Source organism: Rhineura floridana, chromosome 9 (genome assembly GCF_030035675.1).
Source record: "Rhineura floridana isolate rRhiFlo1 chromosome 9, rRhiFlo1.hap2, whole genome shotgun sequence".
Taxonomy (NCBI): domain Eukaryota; kingdom Metazoa; phylum Chordata; class Lepidosauria; order Squamata; family Rhineuridae; genus Rhineura; species Rhineura floridana.
The window spans coordinates 9,740,598-9,760,203 of record NC_084488.1 but is presented as its reverse complement, the minus strand read 5'-3'; the positions used below and the strand labels follow the sequence as shown (position 1 = coordinate 9,760,203).

The 19,606-nt window shown below is 44.3% G+C and overlaps 1 protein-coding gene across 7 annotated transcripts in view; it reads right to left on the bottom strand.

The window, feature by feature from the left end:
* The window catches only part of SLIT2 (slit guidance ligand 2), a 438,710-nt gene that overhangs the window by 11,158 nt on the left and 407,946 nt on the right, over positions 1–19,606 (bottom strand). For all 7 annotated transcript variants that reach the window (XM_061583554.1, XM_061583552.1, XM_061583553.1 and 4 more), the window contains 4 exons: positions 17,577–17,670; positions 11,293–11,430; positions 10,961–11,201; positions 1,373–1,503 (listed from right to left, as the gene is read on the bottom strand). In XM_061583554.1, the coding sequence (XP_061439538.1) occupies positions 1,373–1,503; positions 10,961–11,201; positions 11,293–11,430; positions 17,577–17,670 (604 nt within the window). The remainder of the gene's footprint in view (positions 1–1,372; positions 1,504–10,960; positions 11,202–11,292; positions 11,431–17,576; positions 17,671–19,606) is intronic.

Below are 19,606 nucleotides of genomic sequence, written 5' to 3'. Positions count from 1 at the left end.
ATCCAAACCAGTGACGAATTCAGGCTTGTAAAGCTGGTCTCACCATTGAGGTGGGCTTTCAGGAGTTTTAGATACTATGTTCTGCAAAGCACTGAAATGTTCACACACTGGTTTTTGAGTGTTCCATTTTTAGCATGTGATTTATGGCAAATCAGATGGGTGTTTTTAGTACATGATGGCACCCCTCACATTGAAAAATGTACAGATAAAAACACTTTATGTGCCTGAAAGGACATGGCCCAATAGTAGGGCTGCCTGACTAGATATGAGGACAACATTCATGGCAGGGTCCTAAACTCTAGGCCAGGAACAGGATACTTTTTCCTGTCAAGATGCTACATTACCTCGGATGGAACTTGTCAGGGTCCACATTCCAGCAGGGGGCATGGTCAGAGCAAGTGGGTATGGTAAGAACACACACATCAGTCTCCCCCCCAAATCTGCCAGCCTACCTCCTCTCTTTCTCTCTTGTAGCTTCCACATGTGCGTGTCTGCCTCCTAGGTCACCATCTTTTTCTTTCATTCCACCAGAGACACAAAGATGCTGACCAGGAGTCAGGTAGGTTCTATGTTTTCATGTGTACCTGCTTGCATCCCAATCAGCATCTCTGTCTCCTTCCCCAACAATGACAGAGAAATTGATTGGGATATAGGTAGAGATATACACGACCACAGAGTATGGTGACTAGGTGCTGTGCTCCATGGTTGGCTTTCCAAGCTCCCAGACGTCAACTACCAGTAACAGACCAGTTATTTCTGCTCTCTGCTGCAACACCCCCATGCACACACCGGATTTGCCTGCCAGCCTGTCTCTGGTCTCTCTCTTTCATTTTCATTGCTTTAGCAGAGAGAGAGACCAGAGGCAGGCAGGCCTTCAGTCAAGTATGGGAGCTTGGAAAGTCGACCATGGTGTGTGGCAGCTGGAGCCTCATGAGGCAGAGATGTGGCCTAAGAGACCTTCATAGTCTGAATTCTGAGATCTGGAGGTTCACCATCCCTGCTCCAGGAAAAGTTCTCTTTTTCACTGAAAAGTGCAGTACTTATATCAGCAAATTCCACTTCCACAAAGTTTCAACATACCCTTGGAAAGTATTTTATTGTTATTTATTTAATTTATTTTTAAATTTTTTTTAATTTTTTTTTAATTGTGTTTTTAAATTGTTTTTTGTGTTTTAAAATTTGTGTATTTGTTTTTATTGTTTTTAATTGCTGTAAACTGCCCAGAGAGCTTTGGCTATGGGGTGGTATATAAATGTAATAAATAAATTTTATTTTGCCAGTAAGTATTCAGAAAAACACACACCCAGGCACCTTAAAGAATAGGGAGGATCTGTAAACTATATTTTAACAGGCTTATTATTTATAGACTCACCTGTAAATCGCAGATGCTGGATATGTTCCTGTATCATAACTGACCCTCACTCGTCCACGGTATAGCTCCACTGCTATATGATCTCTGTCACCTTTATATAGCAAGATTCCACTATCCTCATCCGTGGCAATCTTATGACAAATCAATATTTTTCATTAGAAGACAATGAAATTAAACAAAGTGGTCTCATTTCAAAGGAATACGTTCACATGAAACAAAACAGACTGTTGGTCTCACCTGAAAAGTGGTTTTCCCAGGTATCATGCCATCATGTGGGCTATAGGGCCTCCTAGAAAGAATGCACAAGAGTCTAGACCCAGGCTGCTCCTTCTGGTCCCACTCCAGGTAATTCATGACAAGGCCGAAGTGAGACATCTGAACAGCAGTCGTAAGCAGAACAGGCAGAACAGCAAAGAAAAAGGGCAACTGCTCAAACGAAGGAGCAGCAACAGTCAGAACACATATACAAAGGTCTTGACTCATTAACACATTATTAACATTGAAACTGAAGGAACCTTACCACTAAATATGTGTATGAAAAGGTGATACAGTATAATACACCCAGGCAGCCACCAACAGGGAGGGCCATGATGGGATGATACCTGGGAAAACCACCTTTCAGCTGAGACCAACGGTCTGTTTTCTCCAGGTAGCATACCATCAGGTGGGATGTACCAAAGCAGTCCTAATAAGGTGGGGCCAGGCTGCCTAAGAGGAGGACAGTGCCTGCTGCAATCAGAAGCATAACGATTCACTTTGCAGTAGAGCTTACTTGGGGTCGGAAGGATGGATCAGGCCGTAAAACTACTCAAGTCCTTATGAAAAACGCAGAGATGGTGGGCCGATGAGAGTGTTCCCAACTCTGACACCCATCTAGCCGATGTGACCACCACTAGAAAAAGGACCTTGAAAGAAAGCGCCGGCAAGGGCACAGTCCTGAGGGGCTTGAATGGGTGTGTGTGCTGTAGGGCTTGCAGCACCTTCTGTAAGCTCTAGGATGGAAAACAATGACATACTGATGGAGCGACTGAAGTAGCTCCCGTCAAAAAACATTTAACCAGAGGGTGACAGCCCATGGGGATACTTGAAGAATGAACAGATAAAACAGAAGAGATAGTAGAAGCTTGGTGATGCAAGGTGTTGAGTGTCATGAGTCTCAGAGGACTCATCCGAGGAGGAAGAGCAATGGGAGACCGCAGACCCAGGAGAGGGGGATAAGCAGGGAGACAGCTCAGGATCCTTCGCCAGACCAGGAGCAAGCCCCTGAGGGAGCCTGCCTGTCAGAGTCGGGAAGCGACCAGGAGGCTGCCCCTTCCCCAGCAGAGAGAAGACACCAACAGGTGTTACAGCCATGAAGGCAATCAGCTCGATTAAGGAGCAGGAGAGTGCGCAAGAACACAGGCTGATTGGAAGCAACTGGCCTCGAATGCTGAGCATAAAAGACTGGAAGGAAAAGGAGAATTCTTGCTAGAGTCAATGTCAAGCCTTGCTGCAGACAGTACTCCGGCTCTCCTGTGGACCCGTGCCCTTGGACCTTGCCCTGCCTGATCGGATCTCTTGGCTTCTGAACATTTGGACTACCTTAAGGACTCAACTCTCTGCATCCCGCTTTGGCACCTCCCAAACGGTAAACACGCTGGCTGGCCTCCTGGTTCCTCCTGCCTGGCAGATTTATGGTCTGGCCTGTTGCTGGTATCTGTTAATTACCTGATAGCTGCTATGAACCCACTGCATTTGACATTGGGCTTCAGTCCCATCTTCAAACCTTTGTGAAGGAACTGTAAGACCTGTTAGACCATGGCTTTGGAGGGCTGTAGACCATGGGAGACACACCAGCTGGAAAATGCCGACCATGTACTCTGGTAAATTCTATTGGTCAATGGCTATCTAAAGGCCAGGATGGTATTAATAACCTCCCGCAATAGGCCGGTGTGGATCAACTGTGTCTGCTCAAATGCCAAGCTGTCAGACTCAGCCAATCTGGATCCGGATGCCAGATTGGTCCCTGAGATAGAAGATCCAGCCTCACTGGCAACCTCCAAGGATCTGCAACTGATAAGAAGAGGAGATTGGAAAACCATAGGCAGCATGGCCAGTACGGGGCTAGTAGAACCAATTGAGCCTGTTCATGTCTAAGCTTCCTCAGTGTTCTGCCTAGCAGGGAAACAGGTGGAAACGTGTACAGGAGGCCATCCGGCCAAGGATTTCAAAGAGCCTTTGTCTCTAGATACCTCAAGAAAAACTGGGTAAGCTGAGTGTTGTAGGTCAAGGCAACCAGATCCATTATCAGAGTGCTGAAGCGGTATTGGTGAAGGCAAAACACTGCAGGATGTAGCCTCCACTCCACTGGAATCACTTGCTTCCTGCTTAGCCAGTATGCAGTGACATTCAGAACCCCACTGAGGTGTTCTGCCCTCTCAGCTTAATTGAATATCAGAGTGGCCTCCGCCTAAAGAGTTTGATACCTGGTGTCCCCTTGCTGGTTCAAGGGCAATTTCACACATGTGTTGTCTGTTCAGATCAGGACATGGATGAGATAAAACATTGTCTGGAAGTGACAGAGGGCCAGATGGACACCCTCAGCTCCAACCAGTTTATACTGTGATCCCTCTCTGATGCAGACCAGGTGCCTTGTGTGAAAAGGGAGCTGCAGTGGGCCTCCCAGCTGATCAGACTGGTGTCTGTTGTAATTAGAGTCCTGTCCAGCTCTTGGAATGGAATTCCCCTTCTGAGATTCCGAGTGGAAGACCACCACCAGAAGGAAGACGGCAGTGAGGGAGAAATACAAAGCTCCCGGTGTGTGGAACAGGCAATGTCCAACTGAAATGGCAATAAGCCCCATTGGAGTGTCTGAGTATGTTGTCGAGCCGAAGGGACAATATGAATGGTTGATACGAACATGTCCAGGGCTTTCGCCAGTAACATAACGTCTGTCGCCAGGCGGCGCATCAGAAGCCTCACCATTTTCTTGATTGCTGAGATTCACTCTGGTGATAGGAAGACCATGGCTTGAGCTGTGTCTAGGATCGCTCCCAGGTGCTGAAGCCATTGAGTAGGAGATAGATTACTCTTTTTGAAATTGACTAAAAACCTGTGGTCCCTCAGGGCTGCGAGAGTGAGACGAACATGAATTAAAGACTGATCCATGGACTCTGCCCGGATCAGAAGGCTGTCCAGATAAGGATAAATGTGGACACCCTGGAGATGGAGATGAGTGACCAGGGTGACCATCACCTTTGTGAACACTCTCAGAGCCAAAGAGAGACCGAACAGCAGGACTCAGTATTGAAAATGGTGCTGGCTGAATGCAAACCTCAGGAAGCATCTGCGGGAAGGGCAGATTGAAACATGAAGATAGACCTCCTTCAGATCGATGGAAGCAAGGAAGTCCCCCTCCTGGACTACCACTATGACTGAGGCTAGGGACTCCATTTTGAATTGACAATATCTCACTAACTTATTAACAAACTTGAGGTCTAGCACAGCTCTTCATAAGAGATCTCTCTTGGGAAATGCAAACAGAACAGAGTAGACCCCCATATAGTGTTTGGCTGGTGGCACTGGTTCTATGGCCTCTATGTCCTGAAGATGCTGTATGGCTTCCTCCATTACCAACCGTCTCCCTGGAGAGTGGGCTGGGGGTAGGATAGAAACCTATTCTGCGGAATTCACCAGAACTCTATTTTGTAGCGGTAAGATATGAGGTCTCTTACCCAAGAGTCCATCATTATACATTGCCAATGGTCTGCAAAGGAGTAATCTGCCTCCAACAGGAATGGCGTCAATAATGCCTCTGTTGATGGCCTCCCCTTCCAGAAAAGGAGGAAGAGGGAACTGGCCTGCCCTGATGTTGAACACACTCCTGGAATTGCTGCTTGGACCAAGAGCCTTTGAAGGAATGAAAATCATGGCCCCTTCCCCTGGTATGTGTTCCTTGAAATAGCTGAAAGTGGTGGTATGGGGCAAATCTTCTAAACAGCCTCCTGTCTTTTTTTTTTATTTGTGGCTAAGACTGACTTCCACTTATCCTTAAAGATCACCAAAACAGTTTTGAGAGCCTCTTCTCCAAATAACATAGTGCCCATATAAGGCGCCGTCAATAGGTTGGCTTAGGCCATTGTATAAGCATCCCAATGGCAAAGGCAGAGTCCTTCGTGTTACCACACCTGCTGACATAGCATGAGCCACAAACTGTGTCGCATCCAGGGTGGCATCAGCCACAAAATCTGCTGACTTGTGGAAGTTCACAAGAGCTCTTCTGATCTTGGTAGGAATGGGATTGGGGTCATTCAGGAGCTCATCCAACCACATCATGGAAGCTCTAGTGAACACTGATGCTGCACAAGAAGCCCTGATAGAATAGGCTGTTGCATAGTGGCTCTTATGAAGTGCAAAATCCATTCTTTGTTCAGATGAGTCCTTGAACTGAGAGCCCCCTTCTTTTGGGAGAAGAGACTTGGTAACCAAACCTGAAATTGGCTTGTTCACTGCCGGAATCTTCAAATGATTCATAAAGTCAGTGGCCAAAGAATAATGTTTATTAGCCAGAGTTGAAACCCATCTGGCATGCAAAACGTAAGCCCATTCCAACTTTGCCAACTTATCCAGAGGGTCCAGAACAGGAAGAGAGTGTACCGCAGACCTTAAGAGTTCTCAGAACCTTGGCATCCTTAACTGGTGGAGGCACAGGTTCCAACTGAGCAGATTGGTGGATCAAGGTTTCCAGCATCCTGCAAAAAAGTGATAAGAAATCAGCTGAGTCAAAGAGATGGTGAGTGGTATCCACCTCCACCTCTGATTCATCACTCCAATCATCCCCTTCAACTTCAGGTGGAATGGAAGGGTCTTCTGGGTCTGCCACCTTGCCTACAGCTCTGCTTCTGGTGACAGATCAACCTTCATCTGAGTGGCAGTGAGCAGTAGTAGCCCTGATGTGAAGTTGAGCATGAGGCAGGACTCAGGAACTTGGACAGGACTGGACCTGCGGCTGCACCGGTGGTTGAGCTTGTGACAGGGAGCCCAGCAACACATCTTTCAGTTGAGAAACAAATTCAAAGTCAACTGCAGTCCAAGCAAAGGTACCTGTGTGGTCGACAGGGGGTGTGGCTCTGTAGTCACTAGATGAACCTGTTGAGGTGGTGACATGACAGCAACATCAGACTGGTGAATGGGAACTGTGGCCAGTTAGCTTAACTTCTGTCCCTGGAAAACTGGTAGAAAGTATTATTAAAGCTAGATTAACTAAGCACATAGAAGAACAAGCCTTGCTGAAACAGAGCCAGCATGGCTTCTGCAAGGGAAAGTCCTGTCTCAGTAACCTATTAGAACTCTTTGAGAGTGTCAACAAGCATATAGATAGAGGTGATCCAGTGGACATAGTGTACTTAGACTTTCAAAAAGCTTTTGACAAGGTACCTCACCAAAGACTTCTGAGGAAGCTTAGCAGTTATGGAATAAGAGGAGAGGCCCTCTTGTGGATAACGAATTGGTTAAGAAGCAGAAAGCAGAGAGTAGGAATAAACAGACAGTTCTCCCAATGGAGGGCTGTAGAAAGTGGAGTCCCTCAAGGATTGGTATTGGGACCTGTACTTTTCAACTTGTTCATTAATGACCTAGAGTTAGGAGTGAGCAGTGAAGTGGCCAAGTTTGCTGATGATACTAAATTGTTCAGGGTTGTTAAAACAAAAAGGGATTGCGAAGAGCTCCAAAAAGACCTCTCCAAACTGAGTGAATGGGCAGAAAAATGGCAAATGCAATTCAGTATAAACAAGTGTAAAATTATGCATATTGGAGCAAAAAATCTTAATTTCACATTTACGCTCATGGGGTCTGAACTGGCGGTGACTGACCAGGAGAGAGACCTCGAGGTTGTAGTGGACACCACGATGAAAATGTCGACCCAGTGTGCGGTAGCTGTGAAAAAGGCAAATTCCAAGGGATAATTAGGAAAGGTATTGAAAATAAAACAGCTGATATCATAATGCCGTTGTATAAATCTATGGTGTGGCTGCATTTGGAATACTGTGTACAGTTCTGGTCACCTCATCTCAAAAAGGATATTATAGAGTTGGAAAAGGTTCAGAAGAGGGCAACCAGAATGACCAGAGGATGGAGCGACTCCCTTACGAGGAAAGGTTGCAGCATTTGGGGCTTTTAAGTTTAGAGAAAAGGTGGGTCAGAGGAGACATGATAGCAGTGTATAAAATTACGCATGGCATTAGAAAGTGGATAGAGAAAAGTTCTTCTCCCTCTCTCATAATACTAGAACTCATGGGGATTCAAAGAAGCTGAATGTTGGAAGATTCAGGACAGACAAAAGGAAGTACTTCTTTACTCAGCGCATAATTAAACTATGAATTTGCTCCCACAAGATGCAGTGATGGCCACCAGCTTGGATGGCTTTAAAAGAAGATTAGACAAATTCATGGAGGACAGGGCTATCAATGGCTACTAGCCATGATGGCTGTGCTCTGCCACCCTAGTCAGAGGCAGCATGCTTCTGAAAGCCAGTTGCCGGAAGCCTCAGGAGGGGAGAGTGTTCTTGCACTTGGGTCCTGCTTGTGGGCTTCCCCCAGGCACCTGGTTGGCCACTGTGAGAACAGGATGCTGGACTAGATAGACCACTGGCCTGATCTAGCAGGCAATTCTTATGTTCTTAACCCCAACATGGCAGTGCCAGGGGACTGAGCCCTAGCATCAGGCATGGGATGAGTGGCAGTAGAGGACAAGACCAGTGACTAGCGAGTGAGAAGTGCAGGTGCAGGAGTCTGGTTAGCACTGGAGGGCTGAATTGGAAACCCATCAAAGTCCTCATCTGATGACACAGCTGGAGAGGGAAAGGCCTCCTCCACAGCCATGCGTTTGTAACTGAGGACGATTCCAGTGAGCTTGGAAGAGTAACATACCGTTGAGGTGTTGTGGCGGATAAGCAATGCTGCTCTGCATCAGAAGGTTGATCGAAAAAATCTGCAGTTGGCATTTGGCCTGCCATGATATGGTATGCATGCACACAGTAGAGGGGTGCGGTCTCTGTAGTCCAACACACACACTAGAGGGGAGTGTGCAGTGATTTCAACTCTTAGACATGTCTAGACACCCACACATGGTAGAGGGGTGCGGTGATGTCATGCTTAGACACTCACATACAGTAGAGGGGTGTGGCAAACAAACGGAGGATGAGGAGAAACACAAAAAGCAGCTAGAAAGACTTTTAATCAAAAAGAGCGGGAAAATACAAGCAAAAAGGGCAGAAAAATGCAAACAAAATGGTGGGCCGAAAGACTAAAGGAGGCAAGGACGAGCCAAAATGGCAGCCAAGCAAAAAGGGTGGGAAAGCGCCAACAGTCCAGAGCCACAGCCGCAAGCTCCAAAAGGCTCGCCTCAGTCTGGATTCAGTCAGGACTGGGATAGCTGCTAGGGATTCAGCAGGACCCAACAGAGAAGAAAGGACGTGGGCATAGAGATGGAGCACTGCTGCCTGTGATGTTCCTATATTAATGTATATATGGTAAGTGTTGTTGTTTTAGAAGATACATGGTAAGTGGAGTGAAAGAGGAGGGGGAGTGACTGGGCAGTAGAATGCGAGATGATTGGCTGAGTGTTTAAAATGGCTGAATGTATAAAAGGAAGAGTGAGAGTGGAATCTGGGCGGGAGAAGAGAAAGAGTGGATTGCTTGGTGGGGTTTAGAGAGCTGTTTACCAGGAGGGAGGTGGAGTTCAGATTAGTATTGAGTAAAACCATATGCTTATGTGCCTTAAGAAGAAATCTTGTTAATCTTGTTAGCTTTGTTATCTGTAATAAATACTTAATTTGGTTGACCAAAGGCCTGATCCTTGGCTGGGGTTTCACAGACCAGAAGGGAGGGTAAGGTAATGACCAAGGCTGAAGGGGAACTGTAACAAATGGTGGCAGCGGTGAAGAGAATAACAATACCAGTATTCAGAGTCTCTGGGAATACTAGTATTGGGACGTTACTGGTGGTTGCCTAGCAGGGGGATCTGTTGAGATCTGTGCTAGAGCGGATAGGTAAACCATAAGAGAGAGCGGTCCAGACTGGTGGAGTCCCTGGTGGTGCCTAGTGACAGACAGTAGCCACGTGCAGGTAGGAACCTGACAGGGAAAGCCAGGGAAGGAGCGTCACACTGCCCCCCATGATCGGCTGGAGTCTCAGCTGCGAGCTCCAAAAAGGAAAGTGCTAGTAAGCGCTGCCGCCTCAGCAGCCGACCGGAGCCACAGCTGTGAGCGCTGGTAAGATCCGCAATCCTGTGAGGGGGAGACTCAAAGAACCTCTGGGCTGCAGCTGCGAGTCCCACAAAGTTAGGCAGTCAGCTCTGCCTGCTAGCCAACCAACAAGGGGATCTGGTGGGCCGCAACTACAAGCCCCGCAAAGGGAAAACAGGGAGATCTGTGGGCTGCAGACACAAGCCCTGTGAAGGAGGTGGGGAGGGCAAACAGTGAAACCTGCGGGGCTCTGGCCATAAGCCCCGTGATGGAGATGGGGAGGGCAACCAGTGCAAGGTGTGGGTCTGCAGCCACGAGCCCCATGACAGAGGTGGAGAGGATTGGGATACCTGCTAGGGTTTCAGCAGGACCCAACAGAGACAAAAGGAGCCTCACACAAAAATAGGCACTCTCACACTCCTTGCACCATGTCCTCCCCACACAAATCTAACACACACACACAACCTCACTACACAATTGTAAGGAGAATTGCAAGAATGAACTGGAGTGGGACTGGAAGGAGCAGCCTGGGTCTCGACTCCTGTGCATTCTTGCCTTCGGATGCTAGGAGGTGCTATAACACATGTAATTGCATGCTACCTGGAGGAAAAGTGGGTTTTAAAAAATTATATTGGGTTATCCAGGTAATAAAACCAAAAATTTCTTTTCATTAATGTAGTCAATTATTATATCAATGGCAGTTTTGTATGACAATTTCTCTAACCTTTAGAGATGGAGAGCCATTGGTGCTACTCTGTCAGGGGGCATTTACACATCATGTAGAAGCAAATCTGTGTACACTCAGTCATGGCATTCAGAAAAGCTACACACCCATGGCTTTTCTCCTGAACCTTCCCACCTAGGGGCTTAACTGCACTTGTGGCAAACACACATTTGGGAGACCTAGCTGGGGGAGAAGCAGCTTGAAGAGAAGAAGTTGCAGAGATAAAGCAATAAATGGGGAAAAGGTCGGGCTCCCTCCCTCTGGTCTCTTCTTTCCTGAAAACATTCCATCACCTTAATTCCTATGCAATGAAGAAGCAGTGGCCTGGATTCTTTAAGCCACCAAACATTTAGTTTGTTCCTAACTACCATTTCTAATCAATGTTAAGGCACATGCCTTAACTCAGAGTGGAGAACCTGTGGCCTGCCAGATGTTTTTGGACTCTAACTCGCATCAGCCCCAGCCAGCATAGCCAATGGTCAAGGATGATGGGAGTTGTAGTTCAACAACTCTTGGGAGGCCAAGGGTTCTCCTTCCCATCCCTGCCTAAATGTTGTCAGAAACATGGATGAGTTCAATAACCACCCCCTCCCATATGATTAACTAGGTATTTTATGATCAGAGTATTTAAGAACATCTTTACCTGAAGGGTGATATTGGTCTGGGGACGAATCTCTGCTGAAGGAATTTGCAAGTAGGAATCTTTGTTTACAAAGTTTATGCTGACTAGCTTTTCGCATTTATCACCCTGGTAACCTGACAAACATTGACAGATTGGCTCATTGGCCTTGATGATGCACTGGGCTCCATTTTGACACTCATAATGATCACATGGGCTGGTGCGAGGCAAGACCATTGGTGGTGAAAACTCACAGAAAAGTCCACTATATGTAAACAAAGACACAATTATGTCAAATAAGTTATTATTTAGATGTGATAACAGATATTTTCTCATTCCCTTCTAATTGCTCTCACCTGTACCCTTCAGGGCATATGCATGTATAACCATTCACTGCATCAGTACACTGCGCTCCATTTTTACACTTGTTGTCTTGGCAGTCGTCATAGTCAATATCACAGTGCTCTCCTACATAGCCTGGTGTACAATTGCATCTGCAGAGTGGAAAAATACAAGGGTAAATGCAGTTCCTAACTGCTAAGCAGGAGGCTTGGGAGAGGGGAGAGAAGAATGACTATAAAATGCAGTGCTAATTAGAAAAAAATATCGCATTTTCAAGATGCATTGTACTGAAGTTTAAAGAAAATATTTTAGAGCTTGGTGGTGAAAGCTGGTATATAGATTTAAGACTCTGCTTTGCATGAAAGACCACTGTTTAACGTTTGTCAGCTTTGTCTTGTTTTATGTTCTGTCTGATTATCTGACATTATATCAAATATTCAGACTGTACATCTTGAGAGCTCTCATGAATCATTCTGACAGCTCTCCCTGCAACTGGAGTTACACATATACTTGTTCAAAATTAGCAAATATATGAACCTTAGTTGGCGTGATCTAGACAAATATTTTTGCTTTGAGCATTTACATTTTTACTTGAAAACAGTGACTGTACCAATATTACACTTCACATCAAATTGGCATTAGAAATGATTTTTTTGTCTAAGAAACACAAAAAATGAGATAACTGTTATAAAGCTTTACTTCACTTTTTATGAGTAATGTCAAGACTATTTTATCAAGGTCATCTGGGAAGTTGTGAGATCTTTAGAAAACGTTTGGGGAGAAAAACTGCTGAAAACTGTATTCTCTTTGTCTGAAAGCATGGCAAAGAGTTCAGCAACTACCTGGCCACTAGGCCACCAGAGCTTGAACTTGCCCAGTTGACCTTTCTGAATCTTGAAAACTGCAGGCAAGAGCAGTGCAAATTCCTAGACCTTTTCATTAGATTCATTAATAGTTCCCTCTTTCATCCGATTGCCTCCAATGACATCCAAATAGGCTGATCAAGGCTGACCAAGTATATGGGGGGCTGTCCTGTGCCAGTAGAGCACTGGAAGGTGGTGATCCCCTTTCTGAATTCTTTTAGCCTACTATAGAAACCTTGTGAGAGTGAAGGTGTGTCCTCTAGACACATGATGTTTCCCATGCAGCTTCATTGATCTTCAAGGAATCAAAGGCTTAGGTGGAAGCAGTGCAGCTTTGGAAGATTAAAAAAAAGGGAGCCCCTTGATCAGCTGACCAATAGGACATAGCAGCTCCCCATTAAATCTGCAAGAGACAGCTTGCATCCTCCAGATGTTTTTCCAGAGGCATAGGTCCAACTATTTCCCAGGATACAGCTTACTCGTGTACAGAATGTTTTCCATACTATCCAATACTTTTGTTTGGGGGAGATTATTTATGAACAACTTAACAGCATCAAGAGCTGTGTCAAGGTTTATTCTAACATGCAGCTAGACACATTCTGTGCAGTGTTAAATAAGTTTTTGTGCTGTTGAGCATATGGGATTTAATAAGGAGTTAGATAGTTTCTAAAAAAGAATAGATGAGAAAAGATAAAAAATAGAAAATGACGATAAATATGGCTTCCTTTCAAATCTTCATAACCTTATATTACTAATTTGTCCTTTTTTTGGTAAAAAATGAGGTGCTGGTACTCATGCTTTGATAAAGGTATCATGGTGCCAGCACAAAATGGGTGGCATGGGCAGCAAAAAGAGGTGCTTGTACTCCATACTGGTGAGTACTGTCACAAAAACAGCACTGCTAATAATATATTATAGGACTAATTACTCAACTAGTTTGGGGGCTGGCAGTGGGCTGGCTGCTTGTGCAGTAGGAAAAAAAGCTTAGAACAAACCCTGGGTTGTATGAGTTCCAGCTTGGCTCAGAGATGCTCAGAAGGGATTGCTGCTTGAAAGATTAGAGGTCTTTATGCAGGGGCTGAGGACAACACTTAAGGTGGAAACCTTTGGACTGCCACTTGGAGAAGACCAAAAGTGAAAGTAGGAAGCTTGGCACCAGTTAGGAAACTACATTGTTCTTGTCACTAGTTTTTAACATGATTTTTTTGTTCCTGTTATTTGTTTTTAATGTGATTATACTGCAAGCATTTTTGAAAGTCACTTCTGAGAGCCCCTTGAGACCATGAGATATAAACCTTTTAATAAATAGTATGTTCTCAATCTTATTTTTCCTTCAAATCTTTAGGCCTTATACTTTCTATGGAGACTCAGTCTAACATCTGCTTGGGGAAGTATACGGAAGGGATATCTTGTACAAGTCATCACTAATACTACAATTGTTAAAGTGTTCCACCAGTATAAACTCACTGAAGTGCATGCAGGAAGCACTCAGAAAGTGTATTAAGAAATGGAATGCAAATATTTTTATCATGAGATACACAGAACTTTGCCAAGTCAGTTTCTATTAAAGTTAATAAAAATATGTATCTAATGCATCATGTATTATTTAAAAAATGTGCAGAAAGCACTTTGCTTAGTTTGACAAAATCAGTGGAAATTACAATAAACCCACACTTTCACAGAGAGCTGCTCAGAAGTGTGTCTATGTGTACACACACACAAATCTGCTGCACAGATCTATGATGCCACCACATTTGGTATTCTGTGTGCAGTTCTGGTCACTTCACCTCAAAAAAGAAATTGTAGAGTTGGAAAAGGTTCAGAAATGGGCAACCGAAATGATCATGGGGATGGAGCAACTCCTTATGACAAAAGTTGCAGAATTTGGGACTTTTTATTTTAGAGACAAGGTGAGTAAGAGGTGACATGATAGAAGTCTATAGAATTATGCATGGCATGGAGAAAGTGAATAGAGAAAAACTTTTCTCCCTCTCTCATAACACTAGAACTTGTGAACATCCAATGAAACTAAATGTTGGAAGATTCAGGTCAGACAAATGAAACTACTTCTTCATGAAGCGCATAGTTACACTATGGAATTCACTGCCACATGAGGCTGTGATGGCCACCAACTTAGATGGCTTTGAAAGAGGATTAGACAAATTCATGGAGATTAGGCTAACAATGGCTAATAGCCACGGTTGGAGGAAGTATGCTTCTGAATACCAGTTGCTGGAAACCACAGGAGGGGAGGGTGCTCTTGCACTCAGGTCCTGCTTTTGGTCTTCCCACTGGCATCTGGTTGGTCACAATGGGACTATATGGACCACTGGCCAGATCTAGAAGGCACTTCTTATGTTCTTATAGGGGCCCAGCTGGGGCACCAGTTGAAGCTGATGGAAAGCACTCTGTGCCACCAAGTTTACTTGAGCCTCAAGTGACAGTGACAGCTATGTATCCAGAAGCCACCCACAAGATATGCAATGCCTAGGGGAAAGCATGTAATACTATTTCATGTGTTCCTACCTTTCTTAAGCCTTTTGCAGAAATCTACACAATTTTCTACAACTTACTATAATGCCTAAGATGCTCATGTTACCAATTTTCATCAGGCCTTTGTCTCACAATTTAATCAATTCCTAGGAATGCCTTCTTGTACATAGCCTGTAACACCACTGAAATAGCACTTAATTGTAGTACATGAAACAATTAAAAGTTACTGATGAATTTCAATTATATGGTAACCATGGATTGGCTCAGCATTTCAGTGACTAAGTCCAATACACATTTACATGGAAGTAATCCCCACTGAACCCAATGGAGCTTACTTCTGAGTAGACGTATATTGAATTGCAGCCTAAAGCTGTAGTCCTAACCATATCTATTCAGAAGCAAGTCCCACTGAATTCAGTGGAGCTTACTCCCAGTTAAGTAGGGTAAGAATTGTAAGCTGGCATAAATTATTCATCAGTTAACTATTTCAATGTTGGCATGACTTGAGGTTGCATTCTTCATGAATAATTGCAATGTAAAAAGTTACCAACATGCTTTTCACAGCACTGGGTTATCTATACTTCAGTGAAAATTAGGGTTGCCAGGTTCAGGGCCTGAGACTGATCCTGTATCTTTAGGAGAAGAGAAAGTCAGCCAAGTGCAGGTGTTCTTGTAACTCTGTAATGAGAAAAACCACAAGGTGGAATTCTCCTTTCCCCCTGCACAACTTTTAAAGATACAGAAGACCTCTTAGAGGCCGGGCCTGGCAACCAAGAGGTCTTCTGTATCTTTAAAAGTTGTGGAGCGGGGAGGGAGAATTCCACCTTGTGGTTTTTCTCATTACAGAGTTACAAGAACACCTGCACTTGGCTGACTTTCTCTTCTCCTAAAGATACAGGATCAGTCTCAGGCCCTGAACCTGGCAACCCTAGTGAAAACCCATCTTACTTTTATCAGCTATGCCACAATATTACCCACCTTATTTTTTTTTTTTTAAAAACTACCCTGTATTGGGGATGGAAGGATCTGTCAATTTCAGTTTTCTCATTTTCTCATTTTCCAGTCTTAAATTCAGTTCTCCACATTTCTGCAATTTGCATTATTTAAAAAAAACTCTCATGAAAATTCTCCAGCATTTTAGTGTGAATTTCCCCTTAGAAACACATTTTTGTAGGCAGTTTTGACTAATGTACACATTTTGCAAGCAATTTCTTGTCATATAATGTATTTTTGTATGTTTTCACCCAAATATTCATTTTATAAACGCTTTCCCCTAACATACGCATCTTTGTAAACATTGGTTGGTTGGCAAACTGTATTGCAAAATTTGAATAAGTGCAAATTTTGAAGGATGGCTGTTTCAGTTCTCATATTGTTTCAGAAAGTGTGAATTTGATAAATTTGGATTGAAATGCAAACTGAATTGAATTTGTCACCTATCCCTACCATGTATCTACTTGCCCTCCATTTTTTCAATAAATGTCTTTTAGTGTAGACCTGCAGATTTGGTGACCCATCAAACCAGATGCAGACTGTAAATTGTGTATTGTGCTTTGTCAATGGTTGACAGCTTGCGGGTCTATGACCGTAAATAAATAAACTGAACTGAACAATGGTTGACAACACTGCTAGTTTTTACATTCCCAGACTGTCAACAATAACAGGAGGGTGACCAAACCCCATGTGAACTAACATACATGACTGGTGGGCCTTCTTTGGCTTGGTGGTTCATTAGTTATGTAGGCCCATTGTGTTGCTTTAGCACCAGTTCCCTGATTTCTGACTCACCAGTTCAAGTTGTGTCCATCTATCATGCTTCAAAGAAAGGGAACAAATTAAGAAGAAAGAACCATGCTTATCAAAATACTAGTTCCACTTGATGGGTACTATGGTCAAATTAAGGCTGGCAATTTAGAAGAGAAACTGGTGTCTAAATGGACTGAGGATGACAACTCACAACTGCTGTTTTGGCACAACAGGGTCTTTAAATCTACTCATCTAAAGTCCATTAAAAACACTTTTCAAGGGTGCATACTAATTAATGATAATAAGGATGTCATTTAATTAAAGATTAGCCTTCCTGGTGATGAACCTCCTTATTGTAGAATAGTTTTCAATGGCTAATAACCCATTTTATAATGACAGCTTCATAATCCAGCTTTAATTTAACATAATTATTCACTTCCTAGCAGGAATGCCGGGGCCCTTGGGCATCAGCCTGCCCCGGGCCCCTCCGCTCCCCTTCCGTGATCCGTGGCATAAGCTGCACCGTGGATTGCAAGACAAGCGCTTCCGAGCCACCCGCCGCCACCCGCCACCATCCCCCGCCACCAAGATGGCAGCAGAGGCTTCAGTCCCTTACGGAAACCTCGGCCGCCACCTTGATTGATGGCAACCCTGCGCATGCAGTGCGCGCAGCCGCAAAGAACAGCAGAGAAAGGTAGGTGAAGCAGAGGGATGGTGGCGGGTGGCTCGGAAGCTCTTGTCTTGCGATCCACAGCGAGGCTCGTGCCACGGATCGCAGAAGGGGAGCGGAGGGCCCTTCAGGGGACCCCTGGGGTCTCCTGTAGCTGCAGGGCCCTCGGGCCAGTGCCCAACCTGGCCACCCTTTGGAACCGGCCCTGCTTCCTAGTCCAAGTAACCAAAAGGATTTTATGTGGATTGTCACAGAGCATAAAAACTCTCAATTCTTCATTGTCTGTACTTAATCCACACTGCTAGAAAACTGATCACTCAACAGAGAATCTTCATGTTGTTACACAGGGCTCCATGCAAACTAAAGGAAAAATCTATAGAGCCATTATTCTGTGAGCACAACTCCTGTGAACGAGAACTGACAGCACAATTCACCCCCGTGAAAAAACAAAGCCCAAAGCCATTCAAGAGGACAAAGTGGTGATTAAAAACACAAACAAAGTGGACTATAAAGATACAGGGCTTACTTGTATCCTTTAGGTGTCAAGATGCACTTTGAGTCATGCTGACAGGGGTTCAGATCTTGGGCACAGAAATCCAGCTTCTCTTCACATAGCTCACCTGTAACAAAGTATATCCAATCAACAAAACCAGACCACCACAGGACCTGGGAAGCAAAATTTAACCACATTTTATTTCTATAGCAACTCTTAGTACAGTCAAGCAGTTCCTGTAAACTGCTAAAATACTTGACAAATGATAATCTGTTTTTCTCTTAGTGTAATCTTGCTTTTCATGACTTTCAGCAACATTTCTTTGTGTGCATGTGATGTCCTTATATGTTAAAACCTGTAAATATGGTCAGGGCGGATTTATTAAGGAATATATGGTAAGTGAATTGAATGAGAGGGGGGAGAGCATGGGTTGGAAGGCTGGAGAATGCTGGATGATGATTGGCTGAGTGTTTGAATGGCTGAAGGTATAAATGGGAGGGTGACAGTTGAGAGGGGGTCGGTTGGTGAGAGTTGTTGGAGAGTCGTTAGTGGAGAGTTATTTGGATGGGTTGGTTGGCAGAGTTCTGAGGGAGGGTTGGATTATAATTGGCTGATATTTAGACAGTATATATATGACCAGAAACATAAAGAGTGGCACTATATGAAACCATACGCTTGTTAAACATTCTTAAAGTAATCTTATTTCCTGGTGTTATCAAATAAATACTTTTATTGGTTTACCAAAAGCCTGATCCTTGGCTGGGAATACACAGACCAGAAGGGAGGGCAGGGTAATTACCAAGGCTGAAGGGAAACTGTATCATACGGTGGCAGCAGTGAAGGGAGATATTGTAACATCAAGTATCCAGAGCAACCCAGGATTGTATGCTTTATAGACTAAGATACATGGGGGATGTGCACAGCAGGGGCACCCAGACACAAAGTAACAAGCTATAGAGAGACTGAGGCAAAGTCTCTAGAAGTATTGTTTACAGGCAGTGACTGGTGCTGCTGCCTAGCAGTGGAATCTTGTGAGATCTGTGCTAGAGCAGAGTGAGAAAAAATAAAAACGAGGATCCTGACTGGTGGTGTCCTGAGGTGGTGCCTAGTGAAAGGCGGTAGCCACAAGCAGGTGGGAACCTGACAGGTGGAACCAAAGGTGGGATCGTCACAGTGCACAACTGCCATTTAACATGTTTGCTTATATAGTTTGTTTTGGGCCAACAAGATAAAATCAGGTCAACAAGATTCAGATGAACACGCATGACTGCCCCAAAGAGGCTGATCAGCAGTTTGATAATAAATATTCCCTGTAGTGCAGAGTTGTCAACAGATCTGTCATCCTACTAACTGACTAATCAACTGACTAAATCATCATTATATTGTAAAACAGTTGAGGTTCTAAAATTGCTTTATAAAGAACAATTCATCTTGATCACCAATATCCTTAAACAGATTGCAGATATGGAAAAGAAACCCTATAAGGTGTTTCAAGCCTTTTATAAAGATTTGTCCCTCTCCAATAGCTCGCCATGTGGGAACTCACACAGGCCTAGCCCACCCTTTGCTGAGTGGCAATGGGGCCTCCTCTTCATAGCTTCTTCCCCTACCACACACATCTCAGAGACATTTGTGTGGGGCCAGTTATGGAATAATTTCTAGCCACAATTCAGCATGATGCTTAGATAGGTGGAAACCTTGGTATTGGCCCTATCTAAACTCTTCCAAGACACATATGTAAAAAGCCATGGGGGAAAAGTTCCCATACTGCAACGGTAAAGCATAAATTACGCTCCAGTCAGGCTCTTTCAGTAGATCTCAAATTGCTCTTTACAATGAGTAGGAGTGCAACCTGGATATGATTTCTCCATCAATTCTCACTGCTGAGCCTTTTCTCTTTCTCTTTTGTACAGAAAAAAAGTAAGGGTTAGCAAGGAGTAAGGAATGCACACTTGTTCTCTGCCCAACTCTTGCCTCCAAGGGCCTGGGCAAGCATACTCTCCAATCAATGGTTTTCTGTTACTTCTTATTTTACCTTCTTGTAGCTATCCTTCATTGTTCCT